This window comes from Artemia sp. Qi Xiang Cuo, chromosome 17 (genome assembly GCF_049724085.1).
Source record: "Artemia sp. Qi Xiang Cuo chromosome 17, ASM4972408v1, whole genome shotgun sequence".
Taxonomy (NCBI): Eukaryota; Metazoa; Arthropoda; class Branchiopoda; order Anostraca; family Artemiidae; genus Artemia; species Artemia sp. Qi Xiang Cuo.
The window spans coordinates 54832822-54858787 of NC_142810.1; the positions used below are offsets into that span (position 1 = coordinate 54832822).

A 25966-nucleotide genomic window follows, 5' to 3' on the forward strand; every position below is an offset into this window, starting at 1 on the left:
CGCAAAGTCACTGTGGAAATTTAGTAATTCACAGTCAGCACTTTACTGAAAGACAAGACCTGAGCAAAAAATAGGATTTATTTTAGGAGAAATTTACAGATTTACAAAAAAAACAGAAATAAAAAAAAAAAATTTAGTGCTTAAGTAGAAATTTAGTAAGTAAATTAAGTAAGAAAAAACTAGTCTTCTAATTTCCTTAAGAAGAAAGAAATTAGTAAGTTATTTTGTTCAATTATTTTAAAGTGATTAACCATTTTTAGTTTCAAACATACTTAATTTTAACTTTAATTTAATTAATATGATTATTTTTAATCAGTTTCAATGTGGTAAGCTGAGAATTTCAAGCTATGATGCAAATTTCTGAAGAAAATATATAGCTCTACCGTTTACCCGGGCACGTTCACTTGATATTCTTCTATCGTGACTATCAAATATCCATTTTAAATTTTAAAGAACGATATCATTTATCGGAATGGGCTAGTTTTCAGGACTTGCCCAAAATTAAGCAAATTCAAACAATCTTGAAACATCATAAATGCTTCTGTACAATTTTACGAATATAGGGAGCTCAGCTGAAAGCAACCTCATTTTGGCTTATGGTCTGGTTGTGTTCGAACAAAATTTTGCTTACGTTTGTCTCTTTTCCTTTTTTGCGATTCCGTCTTTTGAAAATCTGGTGACAAATGAAATCGTTATAATCTGCGCTTCGTTCAACTTCTACAGAGTAAAGCAACGAAAAGTTTTTAGCTCTCTTGCCCGCGATGTGATAACTACCGAAAATAACTATTCTTCAAAATAGAATTTGTTATGATATTTTTTTTTTTATACACAAACCTTTAATTGGACCAAAAATAAGTTAAGGTGACGCACCGGCTGCCGTCACCGAGAACACGGTTGTCATTTTAAATAAATAATTTTGGATTTAGGGTCTCCTGAAATTAAGAAATATTTTAGAACTATAGAAGAAGTAGTTTAACCCTTGAGAGCTGCTCACACTTGTGATTATAGACAATCACAACTTCCATGTAAATAAAATTACTATTAAATTTTTCATTGTTCCAAAGTAGACCAGTGAGCCACATGATGGCTTCCCCACAAAAAAACTGCTGAGAACTTAAGATAGCGCCAAGAAAAAACTTCTAGGGGGAAGCAATACTTAAATCGCCAATTGGGGGGAGGGAAGATTAATTCCCCAACCAATCTCTTGATCCCTCCTTTCCTGACCCTCTACATTTCCATGAATTGGCGCAACATTGACACCACTGCTTGGTAGGGGCGTAATTTGCTATTAGGCAGGGGGCATCTGCCCCTCCCAGACCTCAGTTTGCTGCCCTCCCCAGACCCTAGTTTTCCCCCTCAGCTGAAATTTAATTTCTTCCAAAATCTTGTCAAAACTAAGGTAAGCCTGCATTGCTCAAGCATCCACAGAAGCGGGTCACTTTTCGTTAGTATATCTTTACCTTCATGGTACTATAGTGCTCATTTTTTAGTTTTTACTGTCATTTTCGCTCGATTTGGGAGAATTGGCTCCAACTTCCCCCCCCCCCCTCAGGATTTCAACGAAATCACGCCACTGATACCTGGTGAAAAGGCGATAAATGGTCAACAGGCACATTACAGATCGGTTAGAAAGGCGTGGCAGCGCTCTCCATAAACTCTGTAATATTCTATAGTTCTATGCTGGAATACTGACTTGCTCAAGGCCCCAAGAATGTGTAAGTAGACTTGAGCCAGCTGCACAAATCATGTTATTTGTGCTAGAGTTGCAAACGCTGCCATTTAATTTTACAATCATTTACGCTCATAATTAGTGTTTGCCAGACATGTATTTCCTGCTCACTGTTCTGTCTATTGTAATGACATCAATTATCATTATGAGGGTTTCTAGTTCACAATTGCCACCCGTTGAAAAAATCACTAGATTTTAGTGATTTTATAGTTATTTTTAGTGATTTTCTCCAATAATGTAGTGATTTATTGATTTTTTTTAGGGAATATCAAAAATCTCTAGAAGTAGTAATATATCACTAGAGGTGGCACCCAATGGATCTGTATGCATTAATAATTAAAACACTATCCTGGTAACCTTACTGCCTTACCCTTCCACTTAATAGGTTACTTATGACGACAATGTAAGCTTAAATAAATTCGAATTTAATTGTTTACAAAAAGGGAAACCATAATTAAGATCTCTGGGGCACATCAGGAGCATCATAGCTATTGTTTAAAATTGATTGTTTACAAAAAGGAAAACCATAATTTAAGATCTCTGCGGCACTTCAGGAGCATCTTCGTTATTTATATCTTGAAGTCTGTAATTTACTAAAATGTTTCCCGAAAAATTAATTTTACGTGTCTCATTTTCTATACAAGTTGGCCAAGCCAATTTCGTATCCCTGGCTCTCAGGCGGAATGACAAGCTTTCTTTAGCCGTTATGGAAAATATTTTGTATTCTCCTTTAGTCGGACTTATGACAACGATGTAAGCTTAAATAAATTCGAATTTAATTGTTTACAAAAAGGAAAACCATAATTTAAGATCTCTGCGGCACTTCAGGGGCATCATAGATACAATCTTCTCCATGATAGAATTTCTGGAAGAGTGTAGTGTCAATTCCATGCTGAGCAAAATTGGTCATTGCTCTGTTGTATACATCCTCAGTGACTGCGTTTTCTCGAGCAAGAATCCATCCAAATTGAACGGTAAGTCCCAAGAGGCTGTCGCACGAGTAAACAGCAGCCCAGTTTGTGTAATCAGTATCGAGGACCCAGTAATTACCATTTGGTTCTGCAATTAATTAAAGTCGTTGTGAACAACTATTCACTGTTTTGGTTCTAAAATACATAAACCTTAGAGTCGTCCTACAAAAAAAAAAAAAAATGAAGAAACTAAAGGGAAACTACCATAAATCAGCATCGATAAATAAATTAAACCCAAAACGAACAGAAATTACAATTATTAACCGAGTCAAACTCAAAACGAGCAGAAATTAACATAAGTTGGGCTCAAAACCACTATGCCTTCCCAAGGCCAGAACAAAATTTGCACTTTACTAAAAAAATTTAAATGACTGTGCATTGTCAGTTTAATATACGTATACTGATATTTAGTAATCAAAATGTTAAAATTATTTGATTTATTAAAGTCATAAAAGTAAAAACATTTATATTTTTTCAGTAAAGAGCAAATTATGTTCTGTTCTTGGGAAGGCATAGTGGTTTTAAGCCCAACTCATGTTAATTTCTGCTCGTTTTGAGTTTGACTCGGTTATTTATTGTAATTTCTGTTCGTTTTGGGTTTCATTTATTTATCGATGCTGATTTGTGGTAATTTCACGCTTGGTAGATTATTTGATTTTATTTTTGCTCATTTTTTGTTTAATGGAGTTCTTTACTTTTCTTTGAAATACTTATTTTGGGGAGAAATTTCTTTTAACTATTTTCTGTTCGTTTTATATTGACATAGTCTTTTCAGAGAAAAAGAAAATAATTCTTTAAATCCTTTCGTTTTTTTAAGAATTTACAGTTTGGCCTGCTATTTGTATGCTGAAAAAAAAATTTCAGCAATTTTTAACAACATACACCCTCTTAAAAATCTTTACACAAATATTAGTGTTTAATTTAGTTTCATACCTCCTCTAGTTGACCTGAAATGGAAAACTTGATACCATTCGCAAAGAAATCTGTTTACTTTCTTTGATAGCTTGGATACACTTACGCTATTTTGATTTGGTTAAATTTTAAGAGCAGAAGCAGCCCCGAAAGTTTGAGCATAATACCCTCAGTCGTTTTTGGGATACTGCTGAGATGCCTTATTGGGAATTATCATTGACACAGTGCATTTTGATTTAATTTTATGGTAACATTTAGTTTTTAAACATAAAGTCAAATGGGAGTGTGGGCGTGGGAGGGGGTTTAGTTTACCTCCAATCACTTTCGGCTATTAAAAAGGGCATCAGCCCTTTCTATTTTCAATCGAATGAGCCCTTTTCGAAGTTCCTACGAGTACTCTTTCGATACAAAGTACCATGGTTTAAACAACAACAACAACAAAAAGATAATACATTGTACCCACATCGATCTTTACTATAATTAAATAAAAAAAAAACAAGTTTTTTTTAACTGAAAGTAAGGAACGACGTGAACGCTTAAAACTACCAGAAATTAGTCTTTATATGAAAGGGACTATTCCATCTACAATACGGCGCGATTTACGCAAACGTTTTACTTGCACATAACTCTTTTTTTTTAAACAATAGAAAAATTTAGTGCTAAGTGTAAGGTGTTGAAGATTGGGCATCCCTCGTCATGTACAGCATGTTTTCTTTTCGTTTTAAGTTTTAAAGTCGCTCCTTACTTTCAGTTAAAAAAAACTGGTTTTTTTTTATTTAATTTTTTAACGTTTTTGAATTAATGCAGGTTTTGGTCTTGGCTCACCGTACATGAATAATTAAAACAAATTTTGCACATTAAATTACTTTTATTTGGTTAAATGGCTTTCTCGAAACTTGTTTAATTTTATTTACGAAAATTTTTATTCGTAATAAATATATATAACTTACGAATTGACTTATGTAACGACCTTCTATATTCATATGTTTTTAAAAAGTATAACAAAAAGTTCGCAACCAATTCAATACTTTGCTCTTTACGCCTAAAGTTCAAATTTTGTTTCAAATCCTTAAAAATTACCGCTTAATCACAAAGGCCGTTAATTAGAATAAATAGCTCTTATGAAAGTTCTAAAAAATCTTTGGCTTAAAGAGTGAGGTATTGACTAGGGGGTGAACCCAATCATATATGTAATATTTTTTGTTCGTTTTAAGTTTTTGATGTTGCTGTTGTTGCAGTTTAAAAACTTTTTTTTAATTTCTGATCTTTTTTTAAAATAATGCTGGGAAATCCGGCGTCCCCTTCATAGCAATGTCCCTTCCCCCATGAAAACTTCCCTCATGGAAAGGTTCTTCCACATAACCCCCGACCCCCCCCCCCCCCAACTACCAGAAACAATCCCCTCTGAAAATGTCTGTATACTTCCCAATAACCAATACTATACGTTAACATTAGGTAAAGTTCATAGCTTTCAGCCCTCTCTCCAGAATGTTCGGGGGATTAAGTCATCCTAAAAGACACACTCAAAGTATTTTCGAACATGCTGAACAAAATGGCTATCTCAAAATTTTGATCGGGTGACTTTGGGGAAAAAATGAGCGTGTGAGGGGGCCTAGTTGCCCTCCATTTTTTGGTCACTTAAAAAGGGCACTAGAACTTTCAATTTACATTTCAATGAGCCCTCTCACGATATTCTAGGACCACTGGGTCGATACGATCACCCCTGGAAAAAAAATTAAAATAAACACGCATCCGTGATCTTTCTTCTGGCAAAAAAATGCAAAATTCCACATTTTTGTAGATAGGTGCTTGAAACCACTACAGTAGGGTTCTCTTATACGCTGAATATGATGGTGTGATTTTCATTAAGGTTCTGTAACTTTTAGGGGGTCTTTCCCCCTTTTTTCGAAAATCAGCCAAATTTTCTCAGGCGCGTAACTTTTGATAAAGTAGGACTAAACTTGATGAAACTTATATATTTGAAATCAGCATTAAAATCTGATTCTTTTGATGTATCTATTGGTATCAAAATACCGTTTTCTAGAGTTTCGGTTACCATTGAGCCGGATAAAAAGGGCATTCTCAATCGAATGAGCCCTTTTTGAGTTTCTACTACAACACTTCCTATAAACACCGTATATGCCCCCTGGGCATAAATTAATATAAAGAGTATATTATCGTTAGTCAAGCTATAGTCAACTTTTAAATGTAATGTGTAAAACTGACCAATCAGATTGAAGATTTGCCTTGATTTATTTTTTCAATTACAAAAGCATAAGCTTAGAACATCAATTTTCTTGTTTTTGGTCTGAATCTGACTCAGCATAATATAATTACTGGTTCTTTTAATTTCCTCTATTACTTTTAATTACTTTCAGCTTTGATTTATTCAGCAGAAAATGTTCTACTTATACATTTTTTTTAATTCAGTGTAACTATGCAATTAAAGTTTTAACGCAAAGTAAGTCATATAAAAAAAAGAAGGAAAATTCTAATCTGAAAAATAAATTGTTTTTCTGTTTGAAGTATCCAGACTTCCTCCAATAACTGCTCAAAAGTATTATATTTTATCAGATTTGTGTGACCTTGAAAATATATAAGACTATGGTATAATATAACATATACGATCGTAAGCTTTTACTAAACTCAGAGTCAAAAGTTGTGCCGCATAAGCATTTCTAAACAGTAAGATTTTATTTGTAAAGACTTTTTTGAAAATGATTGTAAAATAATACTGTTGAAATAAAAAAATGAAAATAAGAAAATATGAAACTTTTTAGAAAATATTTTATAAAGTAACTTGTTTGTCTGAAACGAAACAAAATCCAGTAAATGTTGAGTTAAATTAAATTAGTTACAAACAGTAAAATTTAAATTAAAATCAGTAACATTTATTAAAATCAGTGATTTCTTGTCTCTTCGTAAAAAACTTTTTTTCTTTTTCTTTTTTGTCCTCTTTGATGGTAAAATAATAAATCGAGACAAAACAACAAAGAAAAGAAATACTCACGTCCTGGAAATTCGACTACAAGGGTGCCAGGAGCGCTGGCATTTGGTGCAGAAGCACTGCCACTGATTGAAGTGAATTCACCGCTGGGTCTTGTTGCTACATTGTACACACTAACTACTCCAGGCTCTGAAATGTTTTCTATAGAATTAGTTATAAGTATCCTTCAAATATAGACAAATAGTTAATAAAGAAATAAAAATCCGCACCATAGAGTAAAAGCAGAAGAAACCAAGGTATAATTTAGATAAAACCATAGAAGAAGTATTTTATGAGGAAGCCGTAGTCTGTCAAACAGGAAAGTAATCTCTTGTTTCCTGTGAAACAGGAAAGTATATCCCTATATGAAGTCATATACGCCCTCGTGTGTAGAGGTGCATATTTCTCACAGAAAAATTTTTCTTAAATTCGAATAACTGTTTGTTTGTTACTTTACGACCAGGCCAGGATTTATGCATTGGTCCATTAGACCTGGGCATAGGGGCGTACAATGCCGAGGGAGTGCAAAAATACATTGAGTGACTTTTTTTCTTAATACAAACTGGACTGACCGGATTTATCGTCAAAGTGCCAGGTGCCCATTCACAGAAGAGTAATTTTAAAACAACACAGGAATTCCGTGGCCGCTTATAAATTGTCAGATGTCTCCCAAGAGTGGCAGTTGAGAGCTCAGTATCACCTTTCTCTTGCCTTACTTTTTGGCTCATCACTCATCAACTGCTTTTCATTTGCATTCTTTAAAAAGACCGCACTTCGAGCTACGAATCTTATTTTTAAAGTCCTTTTTGATACTCTAGTTCTTGTCTTTTTAGTGTTTGGTAGGTGTTGTAGCCAACATTTATCTGTTGGTTTGTGGAAAACCTTTGCCCTTCATACATCATGATAACAGGCCTTGTTTTTGACTTACTATTCTCACTTGTAATACTTCATGACATGATTATGCCAACCTTGCCTTCAAGCAATTACATAAAAAAACATAACCTTTCAACTGGAAGTAAGGAGCAACATTAAGACTTAAAATGAATAAAAATTATCCCGTATATGAGGGGGGGGGGGCTGCACCTTCCTCAGCCCTCGCTCTTTACGCAAAAGTCTTAAAGTTCTTTTAAAATACATCTTATTCAAATTCAGCAGCCCTTGTGAAACCTACCCCCAAAAAATATCCGTTTAATTTCCCAATGACAAACACTATATGCGAGCAATGGTCAAATTATGTAATTTACGGCCCTTTCCCTAGGGACTATGGGAGTGTCTGATTCCCAAAAGGCATAGTTATTGGGCCTTTTAACTAGAATGAATCACATGGCTATGACAAAATTCTGATCGGATGTATTTTGGGGGAAAAGGGGCTTAGGATAGGGGCTAGTTGCCCTCCAATGTTTTTTGCCACTTAAAAAGAACACTAAAAATTTTGATTTTCGATCAAATGAGCCCTGTCCCGATCTTCTAGGGTCGCTGGTGCGATATGATCATCCTTGGAGAAAAAGTAAATAAATAAACACGCATCCGTGATGTTTCTTCTGGCAAAAAAAAGGCAAAATTCCCCATTTTGCATATACAATCTTGAAACTGTAGTAAGGTTCTCAGATACGCTGAATTTGACTATGTGATTTTCATTAAGATTGCTTGACTCTTTGGGGGTGTTTCTCCTCTTTTTTCGAAAATTAGGCAATTTTTGTCAGGCTCGTAGCTTTTGATGGGTAACATTAAGTTTAATGAATTTTATAAAATTGGAATCAATAAAAGCCAATTTTGTTTGTTTTTTGTTGTCAAGGTTCTGGTTTTTAAAGTTTTGGTTGCTATTGAACCGAGTCGCTCCTTACTTACAGTTTTTTTTTTTACCACGAATTGTTTGATCAATAGCCGTAGCATTACATGTAAACAAGTTTTTGAACTTGTTTGACCTAACTAGAGAAAATAAATAAATGTGTCAAAAATTACCATAATGTTCTGATTAACCATCGGTTCGCGTGTTGACCTTCTGATGCAACTTACCTAAGATTTTAAGCAGGGTCGAATCTCCAGCATTTTTCTTGGGGGCGGGGGGCCAAGAGGGGTCCATATCCGAATAGTCAAGGGGCATGGAATGTACAATTTTTTCTCTACATTATTAGGGGGCAACTGTCCTCCTGATCTCCCCCCCCCCCAAACAACGCCCTGATTGTAAACAATACCAATTCTTGAAAAAGCGGTCTTTAATTTTCTAGTCTGCGCACCAGAGAAAATCATATGTATGGTCTATGATATCGTGGCATACAGGGACATAGCTCCATTATTTTTATCGGGGGGGGGAGGGGGTAAAGGGGTCCAAATCTGGAGAGTCAAGGGTATGGGCTATATAATAATTTGTTTCTCCAAATTTTTAGGGGTGGGAAACTACCCCCCCCCCCCAAACGACACCCCCTGATTGTAAGTAATACCAATTCTTGAAAAAGCGACCTTTAATTTCCTAGTATACCCACCAGTGAAAATCATTTGTATCGATTATGATATTATGGCATACAGGGACGTAGCTCCAGTATTTTTATGGGGGGGGGGGGTCAAAAAGGGTCCGAATCCGGAGATTCCCGGGTATCGGCTATACAAAAAAATTTTATCCAAATTAATGGGGGTGGGAAACTGCCCCCCTTCCCCTCCCGGACAACACCACTGATGGCAGAGCACAAAAAAGGAAGAAAAGAGATAAAATGAACAACTCACCTTCGGTGCCTTCATATCTTGCTCTGACGCAGTACATTTGGTATTGGAAAACATTTTCAATCCTACTGATTTCAAACCAATCCCCAGCATACTAAAACATGTAATGCTTTTTTCAAATGATAATAATTTTAATAATATAAAAAAGGTTATAGTAACAATAGTCAAAAACTGAAATAAGATAAGATTTTTTTGAAAAATAAAACATATGATTTTATTTGAAATTAGTACTTAATAATATATCTGTTATAAATTAGCTGTAAATTAAAATAAAATATTTTGTTGAATAAAATGAGTACAATGAAAAGATTTTTGAGAGAGGAATGTATATTTCAGAGGAAGAGGTGCCAATAAAAAGTAAAAGGGGTGAATCATATGAAAACAGTTGGGGTCCTGATATTTTTGGGTGGGAAATCAAATCCCCTTCTCATGTTTCTGTCTAATCAGATGCAAGAAATTGGGATATAATTACTAAAGGCACATTAAAATTCATGTTTAAGATTAGAAAAAAAGCAAGACTGGAAGTTATTTTCTGGTAAAAAAAAAAAAAACATATATGCCACTGGAGATAAAACGAATTTTGCCAAGGAACAAACCTCTAACCATTTTAGGGTCCGAAATTGAATACAACATATGCAGAAGGAAAACTTCTGAGAAGAAAAATCTTCCTTTCTTAAAAATAATCTTGGATTAGCCAATAATCTTGGATTCCAATATCTCCAGATTAGAATCTAGCTTTAAATGCAGGGTGACTAAACCCCTCCCTAATGCTGTCTCACTCCGTTTGGGTTTAGTAAATTGATTTTATTATAAATTGTTGTTTTGTATCTACTGAAAAAATGTACTACAAACTACTAAATAAAATTATGTCCTATTCAAAATAAAAAAGAACTCATCAACGTCAACTCAACGGCAGCTTAGGCAACGAATAGGTACTATTTGAAAGATAAAGATGGCTTTAAACGATTGTTTGCCTGTTATTTCAAGCAAATTTATAATCTTATGTCAGTTTTACATTCTTCTTGAGACCATTTGTGGTTGTCCCCTTTTTGCCTCTTTTTGAATTCTTGATCAGAAAGCATATGACTATTGGCAGGCATACCTTTCCAAAAACTGGCATGACCAGGATGTTTTCAATAAGAGAGTCCTGGATAGTCCTGCTATTTACCCGTGCCCCTGCCGTTTAAACATTTGCCTCTCAATTACTTGGGACTATCTGTCTTGACTTTTCTCTGTCCTACAGTTACCCAGCCCAGTCTTGACGCAACCTATACAACCTATTGTAAAATACTTGATAACTTCAATTCAGATATAGATCCATCTTACTTATTTGAACTTGATTATGGCGGACCAATCGATTTACCATTTAGAAAGCTCTCATCGGCTACTATTTTTGAAATTAAATAGGAAGATACGCTATTTCTTTGTTCTTTAATTTAAAAAAGTATTTAAATAAATGTATTTATTTAAATATATATAATATAAATTTAAAAAGACATAAATAAATAAAAAATTATTTAATTATCCAAATAAATAAATCTGGTTAAAAAAATAAGCTCTGTTTGATTGAAAGGTGATGCCCAAGCCGGGCTATAGTCGCACTTCTGGACATTGGTGGATCCAGGATTTTCTTTAGGTGGGGGGGGGTGCAAAATAGGTTGATCCGATAAACTCGCGTTAGGAGCAAGTTTAATTGACGCAAACTTGCTTTAATTAAGTAAATTACACTATTTTAGACTATGTTAGGGGGGGGGCGCCCTTCTCGCCCCTCCCCTGGATCCGTCACTGCTTCTGGATAAAGTCAAAGTTGTGCTCGACGGCCATGCTAATTCCATATCCCGTACGTAATTTGGCGACTTGAGCTATTTTCGTATTTCAGGCTTGACTGAACTGTACTCTTATAGTCTATTATCATGCGCAATTCACAAAGTATGTGGAATATAAACTTTATGCACTATGCACTTTTAACTATACCCTTATGATGACTTACCTGAGTGTAATCGAAGTCAGGTTTGGTGACAATATTTGGGCAAATGGCTGATGCCAGTGCCAAAGTAGCAATAAAACAAATAATACGGTACATTTTCTTATTTCCACTAATAATTATTATACATTTCCAATTCTCTTTATAATAATAAAAAATAGATAAGAATGATCTAAGTCAATATTGGGAAATCGACGCGCAAAGTCAAATTGTCAAATCTAAAGTTACAACTGTATTATGTAAAAGATAGTATATCAATGCACATTTTCACGTGATTTAGCATGGAGTTATAAAATTTATGAAATATTGTGCAATAGTAATTATCCAACAGTTTGTGGTAACGAACTGTAAGTAAGGAGCGATCCGACTCAATAGTAACCGAAACTATAAAAAACAGAATTTTGATACCAATAGTTATATCAAAAGAATAAAATTTCTATGCTGATTTCAAATATATAAGTTTAACTAAATTTTTTCTTGCTCATCAAAGGTTACGAACCTGAAAAATGTGCCTCAATTTCCAAAAAAGGGGTAAATATCCTCTAAAAGTTATAGAATCTGAATGAAAATCGCCCCATCAGATTCAGCCTATCAGAGACCTCTACTGTAGAGGTTTCAAGCTCCTATCTGCAAAAATGTGGATTTTTATATTTTGTTTGCCAGAAGAAAGATCACGAATGCGTCTTGATTTGTTTGTTTGTTTGTTTTTTTTTCCAGGGGTGATCATATCGACCCAGTGGGCCTAAAACATCGGGAGAGTGCTCATTCTAACGGAAATCAAAAGTTCTAGTGTCCTTTTTAAGTGACAAAAATTGGAGGGCAGCTAGTCCCCCTCCCACGTGACCTTTACTTCAAAATCATTCGATCGAAATTTTGATATAGCTATTTTGTTTAGCATAATTTGAAGGCCCAATATCTACGTCCTTGGAGATAACATGACCCCCCACAGTCCCTCGAGAAAGGTCTTTAAGTTATAAAATGTGCCTATTATTTACGTATAATGTTTATTATTGGGCAGTATGCACGCATTTTTCACGTGGGGAGGAGAGGACGAATTTTTCGCTGGGTGAATTTTGCAAGGAGAGAATTTACCAAGGAGATGAAAGTTTCCAGGGGGTGAACTTTTCAGGGGAAATTTTATAATGGGGGAAATCACCAGTATTCTTATACGAAATTTCTTTATATGTCTTGCTGTCTCTTTACTGGCTCAGTTTTACGTGTGGACACGTTAAGGATAATTGTCCAGGGGTAAATTTTCACCAGGATTGAATTCTCCAGAGGATATTTCCATGGGGAGGGGGATTTTTCTGCCAAATTTCTTTCAGAAATTAAATAAAAAAAAATAGTTTCCCCTCCTCAACACCTTCCTCTTTACGCTAAAGTTAAAGTTTTGTCCCAATTCTTTAAAACAACTCCTGAAATATCCCCATGGTCGACTCATGGATATTTTTATGGTCGTTTAATTAGAACAATAAGTAACTTTTAAAAAGTGCCGAAAAACTTTAGCGTAAAGAGCAAGGTGTTGAGAAGGGATAAACGCCCCTCATATGCGTTATAATTTCTATTCGTTTTACGTTTTAATGTTGCTCCTTACTTTGAGCAGAAAAAACTTGTTTTTTATTTAATCACAGTTAAGAGTAATAATTTTTTAAATGTAATATTAATTATTCCTGTAATATGGTATAAAATAATATGTTACACATAGATTTAAATACTTTCTAAGACTCATTGAACCTGCTTTTCGAAATAAAGAATGATTTTACAAATAAAATATTGTCTCCCAGTAAGAGAGGACCCCCCCCCTCCTTGGGCAGCATAGTGGATTGATTTCTGCTTGGCAAAACGGGCTCCTGGTTTTATCCCAGCTGATGCAAGGCTAGGTGGCAGGTTTCCCACCTGTTTCTTAAAAAAAAAAGAAAAAAAAGGAAACTGAATTGTTGACAATTGCTGACGTCCTATGTGCCATCAATTATTTTGGTGGAATTTTATCCCTCTATTTTGCATCTTCAGAACCCACACTACGTTTTTTATCCTCTATCCATCCATGTATATTCTTACTAATGAAGAGATGTCAGAGCAGGGTTGCCACTTGTAGCACGAAAATATTATTTTAGAACTATTACAGTCAATTTTTCTACTGTAGCACCTGAAATCACTGTGATGCACGCAATTTTGGGCCACTGTAGCACTTTAGGAACTGACCGTGTTGGCAACCCTGTGTCAGAGGTTAAATCCTTAATCATTATAATATTCATTCAATTCATCTAAAGTATATCTCATAGAAAGTTTAAAATTGCGGGGATAATTCCCTTTTTGAGGTCTTTGGCACCCTCTTTCCGTAAGAGAATCTGCTGGCATATATACATTTGTTGTATAGGAATTGCATGTATGGTAAAGGACGAATGGTATATTATGATAACTATGACGTAATTATGGTATTATGCCGTAAATATGACGTATAATGGTAATTATGATGAACAGCACGCCATTATTGCTGCTGAGACTGGGAGGTAATAAGAACGTTTCAGTAGTACTCAGAATTTTAGCTCGATAGAGTATCGGTCCTACTGTGGCCAAATATGCTGTTTTTTTTTCTTTTACTTTTTTTTTTTTTTTTTTTACTTTTTTTCTACTTTTTTAATATTTTAATTTTACTTATTTTTTTTGCGCAGAGCCTTGTATCAGCTGGAATGGAACCTATATTCTGTTTTGACAAGCAGAGATTGATCCACTGCGCTACCACAGGGGGTGGGGAAATCCTCTCTTGCTGGGAGACAATATTTTATTTTCAAAATTATTTTTTATTGGACCATCCTGCTCTGGGAAATCAGAAATTTCATATTCTGTAACAATGGCCTTAGGGTTTTCATACATGTTAAATTTTAATTTATAATTTTGAACAGTATCGCAACTGTTTTTGCGAGATTTTATAACCTTTTTCTAAAAGAGTAAATATATATTTTCCAGTGCTAATAACCTTCGATGAATTACTTAAAATTAACAGATTTTGTTGTCTCATATCAGGATAAATAATAAATTTTGTCTTTCAAGTTGTGCGATAAAAAATCTATTCTTTAACTCCATTTTTTTTTTTCTTTTTTTTAACGGGCACTCCTTACTTCTAATGTTTGCTACGAACTATGTGATCCAGCGCTATCTTTAATGTTTGGAGAATGCGACCCCCCCCCCGATTTCTCAAATATAATTTCTACGTTCCAAGATTCCCTTAATAATTCTGTCATCCCTGAGTAACATGCACTCCTGAAAACATGACACCTTAAGATGTTTCTCACGGTGGAGGGGTCTGAAATATCAAAATGGGATTTTAGGGCTAATATATTTATGGTTTTAAATAGGAATTCTTTGGAAAAAAAAATTTTATAGGGCCCCCTCCTCCATCTCTCTGCTTTCTTGTGCAGGTAAGCATACGAATGTAGTCTTTTATTTGACACTTTAATATGGTTTTGCAATTAAACGAGATCTATCACCCGCTTCAGCAATATTACAGGGCTAATTGAAAAATATTCTTCAGGATGAGGGGAGCTTAAAAGGTGAACCTTCTTAGAATGGATTTTTTGAAGAAAATTTCTTTCTTAGAAGGAAAGCTAGAATATTTGGGAGGAAAATGAACTTTTGAGGCTTCACAGCTTCCCTCTCCTCCCCAATAACTGATGGCAACTATACATCAATGAATATAATTCTATAAAACCTCAAATGAATAGACTTAGTTAAATAAAGCTTGATGACAATTGTCAGTATTAACTGTTAAGTATGTTAGGACTGCAGGAATCTTTGGGCACAAATGCATCGCGGCGATCCATTTGGGGTCTTGTAAACTGAAAAGCCCAACCTACAACTTTTTGGTAACTCCGAATGGATTGGCTATCTCAGAACTGTCACTTAGTACCATTCTCTCCCGCTCAAGGTCGTTATTATTGCTCTGCGCTACAAAGTGGCAGGAAAAGCCATAACCTTTTTCACCACTAGACTACTGGTTTGATGCTAGCAACCCTGGTAAAAAAAAAAAAAAAAATAAATAACAATAAATAAGTAGTGGTGTTGATTCACGAAAATGTAGGAGGAGGGGCAAGGGTTGGAGGGCAATGCAGCTGATTCACGAAAAGCTATGAATTAGAAATAAGAAGGTATTTTTTAAAGTCTATGGGAGTGGGCAATTGCCCTCCCCCCCTTAATTGGCGCTCCTGTAAATAAGGAAAAAACCGTGACCATCTGTAAAGAAAAATTAAGAAGAAAATGATTATTTTGCATATAGGGCCTGGAAACCTTTGCAAACAGGTTCTCATTTACGCTTAATTTAATGGAGAAATTTTCATTTGGAGATCATTCCACATGTTCAGGGTGTTTACTCCTTTCTTTAAGAATTAGGCAAGATGATAACTGTTTCCCAAGATTCCCAAGATGATAACTTGATTCCCAAGATTCCCAAGATGAACAAGATTCCCAAGATGATAACTGTTAATGGTAAACTTTAAACTTAATGAAACGGATATATTTAGCATTATCGTGAAAGCAGATGCATTAAATAAGAAACACAAGTTTTTTCTACTGAACGTAAGGAGCAAAATTAAAAATTAAAACGAAGAGAAATTATTACATATAGGAGGGGGGCTACCCCCCTCATACATCATCCGCTCTTCACGCTAAAGTTTTTTAGTAGCTTTGAAAAAGCTTTTATTATTTTAATTAAACGGCCCTTGTGTTTCAAGAGTTTTTTTTAAAGAACTCAAACAAAAAGTCAAACTTTAGCGTGAAAAATTAGGAAAAAAATGAAAAATTTAGGAAGGGGAGCCTAAATACTTTCGGTAGAAAAAAACTAATTTTTTAAACTAATTTACTAATTACTAATTTTAAAAATTAATTAAAAAATTAATTAAAAAACTAATTTAATTCCTTATCATTTTATAAATAATACCGGGAAACCCGGCTCCCCCTACATAGAAAATTTCCCTACCTACAGAAATTCCGTCCATTGAAATTTACTCCCACGTTAAAAAATTCATCCCTGAAAACTTCTTGTGGACGATTCCTACGAAAAAAATTCTTCTTAGCACTTTTTCATTTGAAAAACAGTTTAATTTCTGATTATCTTTTAAATCATGCCAAAAATTCCTCCCTCCAAAGACATTTTTTCCTGAGAATCCCCCCTGCTTAGTGGAAAATTGCTTCCAGAGACAAAATTCCCCCACGGAGTATTTCTCCTGTAGAAAATTTCTCCATAGAGAAATTCTCATGTGGAAAGTCCACCCCCACGGAAAGATCCTAGTAGGAATGGGGTCAGGAGGTACAGGGTGGCACCTGTGCTGCCTTCTATAACCAGGCTAACTGTACAAAATCACGTGTCTCCTTCTGGGAAATTGATTTGCATCATCGACAATGTTGAAAATCTGACGGGGAATTCTAATATATCATGAGGGGAATTAAGAAACTAATATAGCTTCATTTTCTTTCAGCTTAGCGATAAATTCAGGAATTATTATTTCGAAGCCTTAATAGTGTAACCAGGACACCCTAGATAATTTTCAGAAATTCAAACGAGAGACAAGACAGATTGAATATATTTAACGCGGGAATTGACTCCTGGGAATTTTAAATGTGACAGCGCAGAGATGCCAAAAGAAAGGAACATTCAGAAATTACGTTTAGGGGACTATTTGGGCGATAAAAATTAATCGAAATTTTAGGAATTATTTGGGTGATACAAATTAATTGTCATTTTGAGGGATGATTTGGGGTGAGACTCTGTGATTGTTGTAATACTCATGTACACAATATGGAATGTGGACGATATCAAATATTATGTTTAGCAATGCTAAAAAATGTAAAATAATAGAGCCATTTGTGTCAATAGAACCTTTTGATTTAACCTAGCGTTAATTCCCAATTGTATTTGGTATAATGCACAAATACCAATCAAACAGTGTTTTCATTATAATTCTTTCTTCATGCGGGATATTAGATTTCACACTATCGCAACAATACGCCCCCTCCCCTCCTAGCATGCAATACCGAAGGAATAAGGTTGCAATTAGGTACAAATGTAGAACACATTAATAGTTGCTAAAATAAATAGATCGTTTTCAGACAGGACAATACAAATGGGAAAAAATGAAATGGGTTATAAAAGAATAAAATAAAAAACAATAACACGTGTAATTTAAGGGAAAATGAGGGGGAGGACTCCAGGAGATGAGGGAGTGCCTATGAGGGACAGAAGGCCGTTTTTTTGTCAACAGCTCAACATTAACTTTTTTTCCGCTGTTTTATTTATAATTTATTGTTCCTTGCGCAAAGCAGTAATTTTCAAGTGTAGATTTAATGTTATCCAGCCTCCATCCGCTAAGGTACCGGCTTGGTCGCTACCTTGCCTTTGAGGAAGTGTCCAGTCCCCTGAATGGTTTGTCTGAACTCTGACCCTTTTCAGACAGGACAATGCAAATGGGAAAAACATGAAATGGGTTATAAAAGAATAAAATAAAAAACAATAACACGTGCAATTTAAGCGAAAATGAGGGGAGGTTAGGTTAGGGGAGGAGGGAGTGTCTTTGAGGGACGGAGGGGCGTTTTTTTGGTCAGTAGTTCAACATTAACTTTTCCCCTCTTATATTTATAATTCATTTTTCGCTGTGCAAAGCAGTAATTTTCAAGTGTAGATTTAATGTTATCCAGCTGCCTTAAGTAAAAATGAATTATTCTAAGAAAGTGAGCTGTATTTGTTAGAGTGTCAGAAACATTACATATTTATTTAACTTAATTTAAGCCCTTTTTTCAGCTATAATAATGTTTGATGTGATTGCCACAGAATATATTGGTCTAAAATATTCCTCAACTGGCATTATTTTCGAAGCAGGTTTCTTACTGCTAGATGAACAACGGCGTGAAGTTCATAGCTATAAATGGAACGTCAGATACAATATGTATAAGTACGAGAAAAACAGATGGAGTCCAACATTAAATTTATTAATCCAAACGACTTTTACGTTAAAACCATAAGACCACGTAATGAAAATTGCTATAATATAGATACGTTTTATTATGAAAATATCTGAAAATGTTTAAGATATAGTACAAATGGATTGCAAAAACATGATAATACTACTAGTACTAACAACTTGGTGTACTACTAAGCCATCTGAGGTCAACAAAGGTACGTTTTATCATGAAAATATTAGAAAATTTAAAGATTATAGTATGAATGACATGCAAAAACATGAAATACTACTACTACTACTAACAATTCACTGCAACATAAGGACACTAGAGGCCAATACAACTATGTTTTATCAAGAAAATATCTAAAGATGTTTAAGATATAGTACAAATGGATTGCAAAAAAACATGAAAATAGAACTACTACTACCAACTTGCTGCAACATAAAGCCGCCTGAGGTCAATATAGATACGTTTTATCATGAAAATATCTGAAAATGTTGAAGGTATAGTAAGAAAGGCTTGCAAAAACATGATAATACTACTAGTACTAACAACTTACCGCACTACTAAACCATATATAGATTATAGTATGAATGATATGCAAAAACATGACATGCAAAAACATGAAATACTACTGCTACTACTAGCAACTCACTGCAACATAAAGACACCTGAGGTAAATGCAGCTACGTTTTATTAAGAAAATAACTGAAAAGGTTTAAGATATATTACAAATGGATTGCGAAGAAATTGAAAATAGAACTACTACTAGCAACTTGCTACATACAACATAAAGCCACCTGAGATCAATACAGATACGTTTTATCATGAAAATATCTGAAAATTCTGAAGGTATAGTAAGAAAGGCTTGCAAAAACATGATAATACTACTAGTACCAACAACTTACTGCACTACTAAGCCATCTGAGGTTAACAAAAGTAGATTTTATCAAGACAATTGTAGAAAATTTATATATTATAGTATTAATGACATGAAAAAACATGAAATACTACTACTACTACTACTACTAGCAGTTCACTGCAACATAAGGACACCAGAGGCCAATACAACTACGTTTTATCAAGAAAATATCTGAAAATGTTTAAGATATAGTACAAATGGTTTGCAAAAACAATGAAAATAGAACTACTACTAACAACTCACTGTGACGTAAAACCACCAGAGGTCAATACACATACGTTTTATCATGAAAAATATCTGAAAATGTTGAAGATATAGTAAGAAAAGCTTACAAAACATGATAATACTACTAGTACTAACAACTTACCGCACTACTAAGCCATATATAGATTATAGTATGAATGATATGCAAAAACATGACATTCAAAAACATGAAATACTACTACTACTACTAGCAAATCACTGCAACATGAGGACACGAGAGACCAATACAACTACGTTTTATCAAGAAAATAACTGAAAATGTTTAAGATATAGTACAAATAGATTGCAAAAAACATGAAGATAGAACTACTACTAGCAACTTGCTGCAACATAAAGCCACCTGAGATCAATACAGACACGTTTTATCATGAAAAATATCTGAAAATGTTGAAGGTATAGTAAGAAAGGCTTGCAAAAACATGATAATACTACTAGTACCAACAACTTACTGCACTACTAAGCCATCTGAGGTTAACAAAAGTACGTTTCATCGGGAAAATATTAAAAAATTTATAGATTATAGTATGAATGACATGCAAAAACATGAAATACTACTACTACTACTACTAGCAATTCACTGCAACATAAGGACACCAGAGACCAATACAACTATGTTTTATCAAGAAAATAACTGAAAATGTTTAAGATATAGTACAAATAGATTGCAAAAAACATGAAGATATAACTACTACTACCAACTTGCTGCAACATAAAACCACCTGAGATCAATACAGATACGTTTTATCATGAAAAATATCTGAAAATGTTGAAGGTATAGTAAGAAAGGCTTGCAAAAACATGATAATACTACTAGTACCAACAACTTACTGCACTACTAAGCCATCTGAGGTTAACAAAAGTACATTTCATCAAGACAATATTAGAAAAATTATATATTATAGTATGAATGACATGCAAAAACATGAAATACTACTACTACTACTACTACTAGCAATTCACTGCAACATAAGGACACCAGAGGCCAGTACAACTATGTTTTATCAAGAAAATAACTGAAAATGTTTAAGATATAGCACAAATAGATTGCAAAAAACATGAAAATAGGTAACTAGCTCGTATGTCTCCATTGGTAATGCTCCCAGGAATCTGATTTCTACATAACATTAGAGGTAATTAACAAGATGATAACTTGAGGAAGCGAGATTACGCTCCCGGATTGATAGTTGGAGAATTTCTAACCCACTATAATTACGCATTACATTTTCTCGCGTTCAGCGAGTGGCGCGGTCACCCATTTATCTATCCCCCTCCCATTACAGCCAGTGCAGCCCTCAACGGCACGATATAAGCTATAATGGCTCAGATGATGCGATCGTAAAATTCCCCGGCGGAACCTTTTGCTTTTCTCGTTATTTTTATAGCTTGCTTAGCCTATTACTTAGCTTAAGAAAAATTCACCTGGCAGAACAGAAAAATTCACCCGGCAGAACTGACACTTCTCGTATTCACCCGGCGGCATTTCTCGTATTCACCCGGTGGGAAAGTTGCACTTTAATTCTAAATTTTCTCAACGAAGTGAAGAAAAGTTCAAGTTATCTTCTGAATTTTCTCAATGAAAAAGAAATAGGTTACAGATCAATTCTAATTTTTTCCAAGAAAGTATAAATGTTCAACTTCAGTACTTATTTTTCTCAAAGAGAAAAAAAAATTTAAAGTTCAGTTTTAAATTGTTCATAGAATACAGAAAAAGTTATACTTTAATTCTGAGTTTTCTCAAAGAAGTGCAAAAATGCTCAAGATCCCTTCTGAATTTTCTTAAGGAATAGAAAAAATTAGCTCAATTCTGAATTTTACCAAAGAAGAGTTACAGTTAAATTCTAATTTTAGTTGCAGTTCAATTCTAATTTTCTCAAAAGAAAAAAAAGCTTCCACTTCAGTTCTGATTTTTCTCAGAGGTGAAAAAATTTAAAGTTCTCTTTTAAATTTCTCGTAAAAGATAGAAAAAAGTCATGCTTTGATTTTGAATATTCTCCATCAAGATAAAAAGTTCCACTTTAAATCTGATTTTTCTCAATGAAGGAAGAAAAGTTTGAGTTCTCTTCTGAAAAATTTCTCAATGAAAAAAGTTAAGGATCAATTCTAATTTTTTCAAAAATAAAGGGTTTCTCTTTTCATTTCTGAATTTTCGCAAAAAAGTTACTGATCAATTCTAATTTTTTCCAATGAAAATGAAAAGGTTGCACTTCAGTTCTGTTTTTTCTCAAAGAGGTGAAAAAAATTAAAGTTCTGTTCTAAATTTCTCGTAAAAGATAGAAAAAAGTTATACTTTGATTGCGAATATTCGCCATGAAGATAAAGAGTTCCACTCTATTTTTAATATTTCACGAAGAAAAGAAAAAAGTTAGAGTTCGATTCTATTTTTTCCAAAGGAGGTAAAAAAAGTTCCACTTCAGTTCCCAATTTTCTCAAAGATATAGAGAATTTAAAGTTCTGTTATAACCTTTTTCATCGAAGATTGAAAAAAGTTAGAATCAAAGTGAATCGGCTGTGAATATTCGCAATGAAGATGATAATTTCCACTTTAATTCTAAGTTTTTTTCAACGAAGCGAAGAAAAGTTCAAGTTCTCTTCTGAATTTTCTCGATTAAAAGAAATAAGTTACAGATCAATTCTATTTTTTTTCAAGAGAAAATAAAAAGATTCCAATTCAGTTCTGATTTTTCTCAAAGAGATGAAAAAAATATAAAGTTCTGTTCCTAATTTCTCGTAAAAGATAGAAATTTTATACTTTCATTGCGAATATTCGAAATAAAGATAAAGAGTTCAAATTTAATTCTGAGTTTTCTCAAAGAAGTGAAGAAAAGTTCAAATTCTCTTCTGAAGATAAAAAGTTCCACTTTGATTCTGAGTTTCCTCAATAAAGTGAAGAAAAGTTCAAGTTCTCTTCTGAATTTTATCAATGAAAAAAAGAAAAAATTTATCCTATGATTGCGAATATTCAACATGAAGATAACGAGTTCCACTTTAATTCTGAGTTTTCTCAAAGAAGTGAAGAAAAGTTCAAGTTCTCTTCTGAATTTTCTCAAAGAAAAAAATAAGTTACAGATTAATTCTAATTTTATTTAGAGAAAATAAAAAGGTCCCACTTCAGTTCTGATTTATCTCAAAGAGGTGAAAAAATTTAAAGTTCTGTTCTATATTTCTCGTAAAAGATAGAAAAAGTCATACTTTAATTGCGAATATTCGCCATGAAGATAAAGAGTTCCACTTTATTTCTAAGATTTCTCAAAGAAAAGAAAAAAGTTACAGTTCAATTCTAATTTTTTCAAATAAAAATAAAAAAAAACTTCCACTTCAGTTCTGATTTTTCTCAGAGTTGAAAAAATTTAAAGTTATATTCTAAATTTTTCTGTTGAAGATAAAAAAAAAGTCATACTTTGATTGTGAATAGTTCCACTTTAATTCTGAGTTTTCTCAAAGAAGTGCAAAAATGTTCAAGTTCTCTTCTGAGTTTTCGTAAAGTGAAGAAAAGTTCAAGTTCTCTCCTGAATTTTCACAAAGAAAAAATAATTTACTGATCAATTTACCTATCCTTCTTCTGGCAAAAAATACAATGTTTCGAATGAACCCTCTAACGATAGTCTAGGACCACTGGGTCAATTCTATAACGACCATTGGGTTTCAGGAGTCTTTCTTAAAGAATTGGGACAGGTTGATAAAAAAGCTCTGATCAGGCATAATCTTTCTTCTGGGAAAAAATACAATGGTTCGAATGAACCCTCTTACGATATTCTAGGATCACTGGTTCAATTCTTGAACGACCCTTGTCTTTCAAGAGTCGTTCTTAAAGAATTGGGACAGAATTCGAACTTTAGCGTAAAGAGCTAGGTGTTTAAAAGGGGACAATAGATATAGATGACAGTGCACAATTGAAACATGAAATACAATATTCTACATTTTTACACGGAAATACCAAAACCATAGGTTAGGTTAGGTTAGCTTACGTGGGCGCACATGATCTCAGTCGGCTTTATGTTGCAGCAAGTTGCTAGTAGTAGTTCTATCTTCATGTTTTTGCAATCTATTTGTACTATATCTTAAACATTTTCAGATATTTTCTTGATAAAACGTAGTTGTATTGGCCTCTGGTGTCCTTATGTTGCAATGAGTTGCTAGTAGTAGTAGTAGTATTTCATGTTTTTGCATGTCAGTCAAACTATAATCTATAAATTTTCTAACATTTTCTCGAAAAAAAACGTACTTTTGTTAACCTCAGATGGCTTTGTAGTGCAGTAAGTTGTTAGTACAAGTAGTATTATCATGTTTTTGCAAGCCTTTCTTACTATACCTTCAGCATTTTCAGATATTTTCATGATAAAACGTATCTGTATTGACCTCAGGTGGCTTTATGTTGCAGCAGGTTGCTAGTAGTAGTTCTATTTTCATTTTTTTTGAAATCCATTTGTACTATATCTTAAACATTTTCAGATATTTTCTTGATAAAACGTAGTTGTATTGGCCTCAGGTGTCCTTATGTTACAGTGAGTTGCTAGTTGTAGTATTAGTAGTATTTCATGTTTTTGCATGTGATGTTTTTGCATATCATTCATACTTTAATCTATATATGGCTTAGTAGTGCGTGTAGCGATAAAAGAAAAGACTGAGACAATTGTGGTCATAAATATTGACCGCGTCAAACCTAATATCGTACTTTAAAGCTGCGAACTTACACCTTATAAGTTTTCCGATAGCGCCGCTTATAGCGCTAAAGATTGTGCCATCAAGGCCTGCGCCACAGCAATGGGGAGTGAAGTAAATTCATGACCGCGCCACCCTCAATTATTGAGAGAAAATAAAATGTGTAGCCATATAAATGTGACCTCTTTTCCTCGAGCTATCTGGAGATCAGATTCCCTGGGAACGTACCTTGGAGACCTACGAACTAATTACCTGTCGTGTGACTAGATACAGACATATAAAATAAAATAAACACAAAATAGAAAAGCAATGGTTTTATTGAGACTTACCTGTTTAGGTGTACAGCAATGAGTCACTTTAAATGACGGCAAATAATAACCAAGTCTCTACAATAATTTGAATCGCAATGCCTGAATGCCAATATAATTCTGTCGACAATAATGAGAGCACGAAAAACACTTTTCTTCACTATATATCCTAAATCCTGATCATTTGCCGTGGGAGCTACCCCACGATTGGCCTAAGTCCTCAGGCGGGCCAAACCCTCCGTCCAATAATCAGTCTTAAATATTTCTGATGATTCAAACGTTCACACGGCTCTTATAATTTAAACTTCCTTAGAAATATTGTGTGTAGCATCTTTTTTTATTGCCCACTATCTTAGCGAAATCCAAAGCTGGATAGCGCCGTTCTTTGTATGAGGCTAACTGCAATTTTTATCTTTGCTGATTAAGGACTTTTCTTTTTTGAAACTAGATTTAACTTAGTTAGAGGAAGTCGGAATTGTCCTTAGAAAGAAGAAACTTTATTTTTGTATTTGAAATATGTCACATTTTACTCACGGTACATGTCACCCTTGCCATTATTTATTGACGTTCCGCCAGTAGGATTTGCTGGCCTTTGGGCTTTTGAAATGTTTGTAATTTATTAACTATTTATTCTACATAATTATTTCATATTTATGTTTTGGCTTAATCAGGAGTGCTAAAAAATATCTCTATTACTTTTCTTATTTTATTCTACATCCCTATCTGAAATTCGTCTACCGGACTAAGATTATTCATGGTTCTAGCCTAGCTACTATACTAAAGAGTTTTTTTCTACATCTAACACTGATTACTTTTACATTTCCAACAAGGTTGGGGCTATTCTACCTTTACATAAGATTTTTTTTTGAGAATTCACCTTTTACAAGTTTTTTTTGCTGTCTATAGGGCACACTTTTTTTCTATCTACGCTACATTAAATGAATAGCACGACAACGCTACATATAACTCTATCTGAACATTTAACACTACATATAAGAATGATTTAAAATACACAATATTGGGTTTACCATGTTCACTGGTAACATTAGGACACTTTCACTGGGGATGTTTGCTGCGCAACATTAATGATAGGATATTGGGATTTTTGAGTTATCAAAGTTATTAAGAAGTAACATTTGTAAATTCACATCTATTTCTTCACCATTCTAGTCTCTTTAGTATACTCTAACCATCAGCTGCAGATTATTGCTATCCAAATCGTTTATTTTGTCAAAGTTTTTGAAATACTTTCGTTATAGTTTGTTCATTGGAGAGCTGAAGCACGATTTTTCTGGCACGATGATTTTTTTCTGACTTTTTAAAGGAAAATAAGGCTTCCCACTATAGATGTTGGAATATGCTATCATAGTTCATTCTCACCTGCTTTTTGACAGTTCATAGGGTACCTTATCATTAAGGGGTCGAACACTGGGAGTGCGTTTATTTTCTTCTCAGCATATCATTTTTGGGATATTTTGAGGCACATAGAGAATGTACTCTCGTATAAAATTGTTCATTTGTGTCTCTTATATTTTGTTAGCTCATGGATTGCGTCTATTAAC

General features: G+C 33.9%; 1 protein-coding gene across 1 annotated transcript; it reads right to left on the reverse strand.

The window, feature by feature from the left end:
• Positions 1–2483: 2483 nt before the first annotated feature.
• On the reverse strand, positions 2484–11438 carry LOC148942364 (apolipoprotein D-like). Its single transcript, XM_089102987.1, has 4 exons — positions 11307–11438; positions 9320–9410; positions 6623–6748; positions 2484–2788 (listed from the first exon to the last, which is right to left on the reverse strand). Exons 1-4 carry the CDS (start codon positions 11397–11399, stop codon positions 2535–2537), a joined length of 564 nt encoding a protein of 187 aa, XP_088959113.1. The 5' UTR covers positions 11400–11438; the 3' UTR covers positions 2484–2534.
• Between the last annotated feature and the right edge of the window lie 14528 nt (positions 11439–25966).